A 12,330-nucleotide genomic window follows, 5' to 3' on the forward strand; every position below is an offset into this window, starting at 1 on the left:
GGTGCTGGTGAGAATGCAAAATGGCGCAGCCTCTCCAGAAAATGGTTGGGCAGTTTCTCAAACATTGCGTAGCAATCCCTCTCTTAGGTGTTTACTCTAGTGAATTGAAAATGTGTGTTCACACAGAAACCTGTGCATGCAAGTTTATAGTAGTTGTGTTTGTAATCACCAAAATTGAACCTGCCCAGATGTCCCTCAGTCAGTGAATGGATAAACAAAGTTTGGTGGCCATCCACACCATCAAATTCTGTTCAGCAATAAAAGGTAATAAGCTGTTGACTCATGCAGCAACATGGGTGGATCCCAAAAGTATTATGCTGAGTGAAAGAAGCAATCTAAAAGGTTTTTATACCATATGATTCAATTTACATGACATTTTAAGAAAGAAAACCAAAGCAAGAGCTGATCAGTGGTTGCCAAAAGTTGGTGTGGAGTGGGGGGAATGTAACAAATACAACATAATACAAAGGGCTTCTGAGGGTGCCATGGACTGGTCTATATCTAGTGATTGTGGTGATACTGGTTTTATGATTCTGTCCTTGTGTTAAAATTCACAGCACTGTATGCCAAAAAAAGGAAATTTTACTCTAAATTAATTACAGTAATAAATTAAAATACCAATATAAACCCACTATGAAAATGTAACACATTTTAATGAAAATTAATTATATTCTCAAAAACAAAAAGATCAGTGGAAACAGTGGCATGGTTTTATGTTTTTTTGTAAATCTCCTTACTGTCTGGCTTAATAGAGAGCTGGATTCACGTATGTGTTTCTGCATTCAGACAGTTGTGATATCACATGTCACAGGTCTGGAAAACCCCACTGCACACTTGAAAGAGAATGAGAGTGAGAAAAAAAAAAAGCCTATGTCTTGATATGATTAGAATTGCTGTTTTCACCCCCTGGACCACCTGAAAGGGTCTCAGGGATTTCCACGGCTTCCTGGACTTTACTTTAAGAACCACTAATAAGACATGTCATCCGAAATTTCACTCATTTTTTCAAAAACTTGTCCTCCCCATATCCACATATCTCCATTGTTTCTGTAATGGCTTTGTAAAAAGTGATCCACTTATTGGCTTAAATTTATTTAAAGAGGAAACTTTCTATATCTCCTATAAGTAGAAAACCAGTACCACTTTTCCATAAATAGAGAAACCACAAAAATAAATAAACAACGAATAACTTTATGTAAAGTTTCCCTGTGAAAGACCTGAATTCATCTAGGCATGCTACACTTTGGAAAACATCAATGTAGAGAAGTAATGACACATAGCTAAATCTGGCATTACTTCATTTGTGCCAACCCATTGAATCCAGGCAATTAATGTAAGAGGTAGACAGTGTAATCCTTTTTCTTTTCTTTTCATCAATGAAAAAAAAAAAAAAACATGAAACACAGGGAATGTAAAGAAATTGCCCTATGTTTCATTGGAAGTAAATTCCAGGGCTGAGATTTGAACCCAGGCATTCTGGCTGCAGTCTAAGGTACTGTGTTGGTGGAAAAGAAACCCAGGTCCTCATCTAAATCTTGCCATAAGTTGACACCAGGACATGCCACTGAAGCTCATTGTCCTCATCAATAACATGAGATGGACTGAATCTGTGGGTATAAGTGAAAATGTACCTTTGATGGTACCAGGCAGGTCAGGGAAGAGTGGACTAAATATAATGTGATAATGAGTGGTGGGGATTTTACGTCTTGTCTAAAGAAGGCATCTGCTGCAGCTTAGTTTCAAGTGGTTTTTTTGTTGTTGGTTTTGGTTTTGTTTTATTTTTTTTCTTTTTCTTTGTTTTATTTTATAAGAGAAGGTTGAAGTCTGGACATTTTTGTGTAAAATTTCCAATTCTTTAAACAGTTGGTGGGACAAGGCATACACACCGGCTGGCTGGTCTGTGATTTCTTGACTAGATTATCTCCTCTGACTTAGAGGATTCATGATTAAATGGGCTGTTTTTGTACAGTGGTAGAAACAAAATCCGAATTACAGAAATAATTTTAAACAACGATGAAAGGGGATAAGGACTTAAAAAGTGTCTTAACACAGCCTACATAAATATTGATTAAGAGCTGGGTTAATTGAAAAGTCAAGGTACATTAATAGAATAACAAAGTGTATTTCTTTGTGTTCCTTTTGTGTTGTATTAGAGCAAATCAGCAATATTTATCCAGTGCTAATTCTCAGTTTGCAGAGAGCTAATGTAATCATGAGATGAGCTTATTGAAATTCTTTTCTTAGACATAGAGACTTGCCCAAGAATGGTACATATTAGGAACTTTAGTCAGCACTTGCTCAGAATAGTAAATATGAGCATGTGATTTATGCCACTGTGTGTTCAAAGCAATGTTTCCTGAGACATTTTCTACTTGTGTGTTGACTGTTTTGTTTTTTTGGAGATTGGTTTGCTGTTTCGCCCTCCTCCACTTATCAGATTTCCTTTTAAATTCTGGCATTTAACAATGTTGCCGGGCCAGTTTCTCTGTGAATCCACAGTAAAACATACTGGTTGTTTCACAATTAATACAAACTGGGGTTTATGGTTTGCATGTTTATGTGAATTCCTGCATTTGTTTTTTTTTTTTTATGTGTGTGTTAGAGAAAAGGAACAAGCACAGAATCTATAGACTGAATCTTGAAAGATGAGTTGATTCATCAGTGACATCAGAAGGATTGTATTTTCTCTTGGTTAATAAACTATTTGTTTGGCGGGTGTTGTAAGCCTGCCAGAGCTAGTCATGCCATTTCTTGGAAAAGATCTGAAGCAACTGGTAATTGAAATGATAATCATTTGATCATAGTCAGAGCTATTTGAAAATAACACTCATCTCCAAACTTGTCTATTCTAGGAAACCTTATTTGGTCAGAATGTTGCCAAATTCCATTTTTACTAACGTTGAGACTGATATATCATGCAACTTAATTATTTTCCAGTACATTCTAGATTTGATTGCTGGTATGTCCTGTCCAGAAGCTGTTCCCATATGCTTTGAAACAATACCCAGTCTGAGTTTTTATTCTGACATTTAATAATCACCATGTAATAGCTATAAAATGCATGACAACTACAGATCTTTTATTTCAAGAGGATAGTGTGGTGAGTCTGGATGAAATCACCCGTTGAAATGGTACTTTGTAATGTGCCCCATTGTTGATAAAGTATTGAAATTTTTTTTTTCTTGAGCAGAAGATGAAAACACATTTTCCACTTAGTTTCTCCTTTAGTGGAAGTTCGTATTTGATCATGATAAGGGAAAAGATTCCATTACCAAAGTTTTACTTTTCATTTTTGATAGAGTATTTGTTACTTTCTGCTGCCTAGTAAACTTTCTTCTCAAGAGCAACTTGGGACTGAGTGAGGAAAAGTGAAATTTTAGATCCTACCTTATTAAGAGTTTTTAGAAACAAATCAGGGCTTCTTATTATGTGAAGCTTATCTTAATAAACCCCTTTTGGTTTGAATCGAAGTGGTGTTTGCAGTGGTGTGTGTGTGTGTGTGTGTGTGTGTGTGTGTGTGTGTGTGTTGGGGGTGTGGGGGTGTGTGCATATGTGTAGGTGGGGGAAGGAGGAAAGAGTTATGTTTAACAGTAAAATTAGCCAAAATCAGTTGTGAATTCCTTGTCTTTAATAGCTTAGAGACATCTTCCTGTTGTTGTTTTGTCTAAAATATTTCGAAGGTTTTGTAAGCTTAGGGGTTTTCACAGCTAAGCCCTCTTCAGAAATGTGAAGTAAAAGAAATAAAAGGAGTCAGTGCAAGTTGAAATGTCAAATGCTTCAAATAATTTAACTTAAAACCCAGTGAGACAATCTTTATAAGCCTTTTTCAAAGAATTGTTGGGCAAGGGAGCCTTCCCTTTGTTCCACGTATGGATATCTATTAAATATCTTGCTGGATTAATTCTGAAGCAGAAAAGTTGGTTGTTTCCTGGAAGCAATTAGAGATGCTTAAAATTCAAATTTATGATCCATAGGAGGAACTTAAGTTTCAACTTCTTCTCTTAGATTCAAAGACTTTCTCCTCACTCCACCCTCTCACCCCCTACCCCATATGTATTAAAAGAAAAAATCAGTTCATTTCTCAACTTACAAAGTTTTCAAGAAACATGAGAATGTGTAAGTTTCTTTCAGTGGGAAGCACATAACATTTATGAAGTATTTCTTTTGGGATTACATCACAGTTTTATTTAATTTTTAGGACAAAAGTTAAATTCAATATTTGTGTATAAGCCAAGGGAAAATGTACCATAAACATAGGAATTTTGGGGTGAGTCAGAGTTCCAAGAATCCTAGATTTACTTAGGCCATTTATATGGAGACAGGCTAACGATTAGTCATCTAGCCCTTGCTTTTTACATTTGCAATTAATTGCACCTAAAAATCAGCTTTTGCCCAAGTGGTGAGATTAAGGTAGAGTGAGCTTTACAAATAGCATTCAAAATGACTATTAGGATTACTGCCCTATTTTTTTTTTTTGGATACTTTCTAATTGTGTAACAAATATATCATTTAAATTATTGTTTAAATAACTAGCAGTGAAAAAACAATAAATCTCCAGTGAGTTATTGGAGATCCTCTGATATTGAAAAACACACTGCCTGCTTGCCTAAGGTTAAACATTCACATGGCATTTCAGGTGGGCTGTGTGGGAGAGTGTATCATTTATCTTTAACCCATAAATAATATTTTTTTGCCCATCTCACCTCTTGTAGGATGAAGTCATTGCTGTTTCCGAAAAGGTGATCGTGAAGCTTGAAGACCTGGTCAAGTGGGTCCATTCTGACTTCTCCAAGTGGAGATGTGGTCTACGAGCTGGGCCAGTGAAAGCAGAGGCATTGGGAAGAAATGGACAGCGAGAGGCTCTGCTGAAGTACAGGCAGTCCACCCTCAACAGCGGACTCAATTTCAAAGATGTTCTCAAGGAAAAGGCCGACCTTGGTAAATAGGATTCTTGCTTCTAAATCCAATGCGTGAGCATAGATCGTAACCTACCTTTTTTGTTGTAGATTTTTTTTTTTTCTAGTGAAGTGTGTCTCCATTTGTGTGTATTCACACTTTATGCTCAAAAGGGACTGAGAATACGGATGGAGAGATGATAGTGGGGTGGGTGAGGAATGGTTGAACGGGTGTTCCCTGTGGGATCACAGAGCCCTGTGCTGAGTGATGTCCTTAAACAACTTATAGGGCACCATCAAGACAGGAGACTTAAATTCAGGCACCTAAAATTGAATTGATGAAGAGCTGCTGTTAAGTAGATTGTGCCACATCTATTGATGCCATGTCAGAATTTTGTGTTTTACAATGGGTAGAGGGCAAAGTGAAGAAAAGAGATGAGTTACTTAATGTGAAGTGAGAGAACTACCAGAGGCAGGGGATCCATGGATTTGGCAGTTTATGGAGTGGATTTCCTTGAGCTCTAAGCATTCAACTGTGTTCTTTTCTTTTTTTCCTTTCCCTCTTCTACTATAAGTTTAAAGGAGAAAAGGAGCTTTGGAGTGTGACTAGTGCTTGAACACTAATTCTGACACCTACTTAGCTGTGTGGCTTTAGGCAAATAATTTAACCCCAAAGCCTCAGTTTCCCCTTGTGTAAAATAGCGTCATTGTAAGAAGAGAGGTGTAAAGAGTCCAGCCTGGTGATGACAGACACTAGGGACTGCATAATTGATTCTGTTGCTGTAACACTTTCTTCTCCCTCCATGATTTCTTTCTTTGTTCTTTTCCTTTTGTTTATATCCTTCTGTTGCCTTCACTGACTTATTCTCTTAGCATTGCTCAAGACCAAAAAGTTGTTGACCTCTGATTTAGCCTAGTTATTTCCTCTTTAGGCAAAGAGGAACTTCACTTTTAACATATTAAGGGATCTTTTTCTTTCATTCTAACACAATGCTGATTTTCACAGCCCTATTTTATGCCTTAATGTGGCAACTTCCTGTTTTTTTTTTTTTTAAACCTAGAACTTAACTATTACAAGAAACCTTGATGATTTATTTTAACTGGCATAAAGAAACTGAATAACACCAGTAACTGACTGGGTCTTTCATGTGATTCTGGTTTGTGACGAGCTGTGCTGTGTTTTGGGAACAGCATTAATATTGACTTACAGTTTGCCAGTCAACAGTTTACTGATGTCAGAGGGTAATATTTGGGACATGGCAGCCTGATTGTCATGTGCACAATTAAAGAAAAGTATGAAGCCAGGGTTTTTTTTCCTAAAGCCAAAGAATTTTTTAATCGTCTTCTTATATATACTGTCACATGCCCCAATTTTGTGAACGCACAATGACTACCCTCATGACGTGTGAAAATGCTGAATAATACATCCGTTCTGTTGCTTTCCTAATGTAGGATCTAAGATGTATTGCCATTGTCTTATGTTTTCCTTAACATTAAAACCTTTCTTTGTTTGATTTTTTTTTTTTTAGTTGTGGAATATACTGTTACTAATAAAAAAAAATTAAACAGGAAACCCACGGGGGACAAAAGGATGTGTAGATGGTTAAGCTTGATGTCACACATATAAACAAGAGTATTTATAGCAGGGTTGTTTTGTGTTTCAAGTGGATAGTTTATTAATGAGCATGAAAAGAAAACCAATTTCTTAATTCCATCAAAAAGATTTAGAGACTTTGATCTCTTGGATTCTAAAAAATATCCATAATCTACCTTTTTTTTACAAATTGATTCCAGAAGAAGTGGGTTTATAGACAATATTAAAAATACTTGCAGGTGGTTTGGCCTGGAAAATCTAGATTAGTGGTTTTTAAATCTAGTTACTCTTCAGATTCACTAGGGGAATTTAAAAAGCAATACTGATTACTGGGTTCAGCTTCCTCAGATTCTTTCAGGTTGGACTAAGGCAAGGCCCAAGAATGTGTGCTGATAAAAGTCTTGCTAGGTGATTCAGATTTTTTTTTTTTTTTTCCCTAGTCTTGAGAGACATCTCCAAGATTAGTGCTGAAGACAGGAAAATAATCAACAGGAGATTTGGTGGGCAAGAAACACCATGTACCTTTTCTTTTTTTAATGTAAACTACCCCTTTAAGGATAGAATTTAGGGCCTTGAAATTCTACTCAGTCGGTATGAACTGTGGGGAATTTGAGACAAATAGCTTTTGTAATTGGAATGCACACTGTGTTGTAATAATGTGGAAAGAGAAACAAAAACTTTCCTTAATGTAATGAGTTTCCATTATCTGCCTGATCTAAGGTTTGTAAGTCGACATTGTCAGGAATTATACTGGGGAGAGAGGGGGTGTCATTTGCTGTACACAATCCTGTCCCACCAACTCTCTCTTTAGCCTCTTCCTTTCTCTGTATACAACATCAAAATATTTGTTGTCTGTACTTTTCTTTCTACACAGTGGTTTTCTTATCTCTTTTTCTCTTGGCCACACTGAAACCATCTCCAATACCACATTGTTAATGGAAGTTCACACACTTATTAGGTTTTTCCTTCTGTAGAACCCTTCCAACTTCTCATTGTTCTTACCAAAGAAAGATGAACTTTGAGATTATCTAAGACCCTCCTCTTTTTTTTTTTTTCCTGGTGAAAGTAAACAAAGAATGCAAAGATCTCACCTTTCTATGGATAAAGTAAAATTCTTAACATGTTATTTTTTTTAACTGAGTGATTTCATCCTGTTACAAAATTAATAATAAAGAAAGAAATTAGGTTGATTTTTAAAGAAGGGACTTTAAAATATCCAGGGTAATTAAAGAACTCTTCTTGCTCTGTGTTTAGGTAGAATAAGTTCCCTTTAATCCCAGTTTGTGTCACTTCCTGTCTCTGAATAGTAAAAAAAAAAAACCAAGAATGTTCTCACAAATGCGCGTCTGCCAACAAATTAATACTCCACAAAGAGAAACTCTGCCTCAAACGGCAGCTTCCAATAATTGCTGTGATTCAAATCACAAGTCTTTCATTTTTTATACCCCTTCCTTCTTGAAGGGGCACATTTGGACAATATTTGAGGATGACCCATTTGTTTCTTAAAGATCTCTGGAGTTTTCATTTAAGACTCTAAATGACTGTTGACTAAAATTACAGAGAAGTGTAGTGGAAAAACTAGTCATCTTTAAAAAACACTTGTGAGATATGGTAAAGTGGCTTCACGTCTTCCCTTTTCTTTGTCCTTTTAAAAGAAAATTCCATATGAAACCAGTGCAAATTGTGACTTTACTGGGTAAGATGTTTTACCTTCTTTCAGTCTATTTCATGCTGAAGTTTATTTTTAAAAATGAAGAAAAATAACTATGTTAAAATAGAAGGGTTAAGGAATGTATTATTCATAAGCATAACGAACACAAGAACCTGTTTTTCCAGAAGAATCGGGTTGATTAAATCATTCACTACACAAGCCTCTAGTTATTTATTTTTGTCTTTAGAATTACAGTACTTAGCTTTTGTAATAAAGTGGACTTGATACCCATATTTGGTATGGCAGTTGGAAGTAGTCAAATGAAGAATTGCTTCATTTTACAAAATTTTTAGCAACTGAGGAATATAAATACTATCAGTTAAACATAGCAAACTTGCATTTTTTTTTAATTTCTTGGGCTATACTTTGAAAAAAAAATCAAATTATTTTATATAACACTGCTTCTTACAGAGTTCCTTTAAGTGAAGTATGAAAGCTGCAGTGTAAGCTTTATTGGCCTATAAATATGTCATTATAGTTGGACTACATTTATATGCTTTGGATTGTTGTTTAAGCCAAGAAAATATGTCTCTACAGGTTGACTTTTTATTGAAACCCTTTGAGGCATACAACAAAATGTATTTTAGGCCGAGGTTATTAAAACAGCATTTTCATTTTTTTTGCAGCAGACTCATTGTCAATTATGCTGCCACAAACTGTCTGTGGATGGGCAGTTATGAATGGTTTCATCTCCAAATGTGCCTTTAGAAAAATAAATATAAGATAGAGAAGTCGGAACTGAAATTGAGAAAAGAGACCCAGTGTGTGTATGTGTGTGTGTGTGGTTGTGTGGTTGTGTGTGTGTGTGTGTGTGTGTGTGTCTGCATGAATTTAATGATGGAGGTTCCCTCGGCCCAATTTCTGTTTCTAAAGTCCCATCAAATTGAGAAAGATTAGCTTCCCTCTCCCTTCTGTGGCTGGGACTTCCCCGGTACTTGTGCATGGTGGTGTTGAAAGGGCAGTGGACAGGATGTCAGGAGAAGCTTGTCACTCCCTGGAAAAAAGGTGCTGTATGTTTATAACTTTGGGTCCTTTGTGTGTGAAATGAGTGGTAATATGTACCTGGTTTTATCTCATTGGATTTGGAGGAGATTAGCTGAGAACAAATTAATTAGTATCTATGAGTTTTTTTGTGATACTGAAGCCAAAGGTAGTATTTTCATTATATTATTTTTAGAGGGAAATTATATGATAGAGAGCTGTGTGGTACAATGATAGCTGATTTGTTCATGCTGAAGGTCTCTAATCATACACCCATTCTAGAGTAAACCCTGATTTACTCTCAATACTGTCTGCCTCAGTGGAAGTCCTTCAAGTTGTTATATACATATATATCTGTATTTTTATCTATAGTTTATCTATAAACTATACCTATATAGTTTATAAACTATATATAATATATATATAAACTATATATAGTATATATATATAAACTATATATAGCTGTAGATATACAGTTATATAGATATATAATATACTTATATTATTTATATATTTTATAATGTTCTAGAAATTATTTAACTGTATGTACTAAATATAATAAATAGGCCACTTATATATTTTAAAATGTTATATTTATATACATTATATAATACAGAATGTTTTATATATTTATACAGGTAAGTATATATGTATATTCTAAAACTTTACATCTTCTGAAAATTCTGTCAAAATAAGCTGAATTGTAAGTGGCCTGTTGTTTAAGTGGCTTCTCAAGTACTCTTTTTTTAAAAAAAATTGAATATAGTCTTTGCTTAGAAGTTCTTGAGACCTTGTGTTTCAAATGATGGTTTCAGATTCCTTCTGAGTTTGATACATCAGGAGGCTTCCTTGGATGTAGTCAGGGGAAGGATTCTTACTCTTCCTGGAAGAAATAAATATTTCTTATAAGAAGTATGTTAAGATGGTGACAATTTGTTATAATAAGGGTTTTTTTTTAATCTGAGATATCTGAATTTATTAGGATTGGAAATATCCTTCATACCAGAACAATCCTTCCTTCCTTGGTCAATGGAAATTTTGTATGTGTGTTAAAGAGTCTTTTGAAGTATTGTTGTTTATGTTTCACTTTCAATTGCTGGGCCAGGTAAACCCATTTTCTTTAACACTGAAATTTGAGATGTTTCTTAGATGATTTACATTTTTATTATTCTATTCATGAATATTTTAAGAAAGACCTGAAGAACAGACTCCTCACTAAAACAAATTTGTCCTTTATAATATCCTTAAGTTCAAAATAGAAATCAATTACATGTAGGACTCATCAATAATTTAGAAAGATACTTTCCAAAGGGTCTTTTCACAAGGTCCTCTGATAATATTGTGTTTACCATGATTCTTTAAAGAATCTACTCATAGCACAGTTATCCTGAGTGAGGCATGCTGTCCCAATACCACCATGGCTCTTCCTTCAAGAGATTGCTTTATGCTATTATAAAGTGAGGACGGGTAAAAGGAGTAAGTTCACATTTCCAGGAATCTGCATCCAAAACATTCAAAATAGTTTATTTTCTTTTGATGTTGTTTTGTTTTGTTTTGGAACTGCGGATGGAACCTAAGGGTTCTCTTACCCCTCAGCTACATCCCCAACCCTTTTTATTTTTTATTTTGAGACAGAGTTTTGCTATGTTGACCAGCCTGGCCTTAAACTTACGGTCCTCCTGCTTCAGCTTCCTGACAAAATATTCAAAGTTTTAGAACTGTTTAGTAGCAAGACATTTTCTAAGAACCTGGGAACCCATAATCTTGTAACACTTAAGGAATAAGATGACTCACTTCATTTGAAAGTTAAAATTCAGCTTGACCACCTAATCTAATCATAATGCTTTTAGAATTCCAGGTTCATTTCTCCATTTGATGATGGACTACAGATTGACAATCAGCTGAAGAACATTTTGTAGAATTTAGGAATTTATTTTTACTTTTAGACTTGGAAATGTCAGGGCAGATGTTGGCGCGGGGTGGGGTGGGGGATTAGAACTTCTAGTGTTACGTTCAATATCTAGGTTACCAGTATTCACCTATAGAATACAATGCATGAAAAAGTAAGAAATTCAGGCTTTGGGGGGAGCTCTTCATACTATTGTCAGGCTGGAAGGGACCACCAGGGACATGGGTCCAGTTTTCTCCATGTTTTTCTCTAAATAGTCTTCAGTCCCCTTGTTACCTGGCTAAACTACTCCAGAGTTTTCAGTTCTTGTCCAGGACATGTTTTCAAAATTCCTCACCATTCTGGCAACTCATCTCAGAATACATTTGGGATTTTTTTAATACTAGTTTATTCATTTATATTGTAGGAACGCAGTTTTGCTAAGAATCCTAGAACCATAGTAGGAGGCTTATGGGGAAATAAAGGCCATGGTACATCCATCATTCACGGCCAGTAGAGCTCTAAGGAACTGACTTGACACACCCTCCAGATATGTCCTGACACTAGCAAAACTACTAGGTTCTTCCTTACAGCTGTATGGCCTTACCTTTACTAGACCATCAAGCTATTTCACCCTTTAAACCCTCTGAAGTTTAGTGACAGTATTATTAAGTACAGATATTCTCTAATGAGTATCATTGTTAATATGGCAGCCGCTGTGACTCAATAAGGGCTGTTGGTTCCTTTTAAACTCCTGTAGTTCCTTTAGTTGTATACTGTCGCATTGAAGGTATGACTTACCCAAATGGGTTTTGCCCCAATTAAGATCCAGAGTAGAAGACCAGCTTGGTGTTCAATTTCTTCAAGGTGCTTCAGCCAAACAAGATGAAGATTGACAAATAATTCCCTACCCTAGCAAATGTTGTAGTTTAATTCAGACCCTCCTCCTGAACTTTATCTGTTCTTGTATTCGTTTTTCTGTTTGTTTTCTTTGATGGTTGTTGTTTTGGTTTTGGGGATCTGGTTTGGTTTTTTTTTTTTTTTTCCTGGTGCTTTGTCCTTCATCAGGTCCTTTAAGGCCGTTTCTATGATAAGACTATGTTGGAGAAGGCACCCAAGTCATGCTTTTATTTTAGCTTCATTAGTGATAAATGTTAATTTCACAATGATCATGGTCACCATCACTGTGTGATGGGAAGATAATCAGAGAAGAAAGGATGAATTCAGCTGTGGTGGAGTTCTCCTCCCATGGGTGATAGTC

General features: G+C 35.6%; 1 protein-coding gene across 1 annotated transcript in view; it reads left to right on the top strand.

Moving 5' to 3' along the window:
- Arid5b (AT-rich interaction domain 5B) overlaps positions 1–12,330 on the top strand; it is a 175,725-nt gene that overhangs the window by 29,471 nt on the left and 133,924 nt on the right. Inside the window, exon 3 of the mRNA XM_077798454.1 lies at positions 4,713–4,938. Within this exon, the coding sequence (XP_077654580.1) occupies positions 4,713–4,938 (226 nt within the window). The remainder of the gene's footprint in view (positions 1–4,712; positions 4,939–12,330) is intronic.

The sequence above is a fragment of the Urocitellus parryii genome, chromosome 5 (genome assembly GCF_045843805.1).
Source record: "Urocitellus parryii isolate mUroPar1 chromosome 5, mUroPar1.hap1, whole genome shotgun sequence".
Lineage (NCBI taxonomy): Eukaryota > Metazoa > Chordata > Mammalia > Rodentia > Sciuridae > Urocitellus > Urocitellus parryii.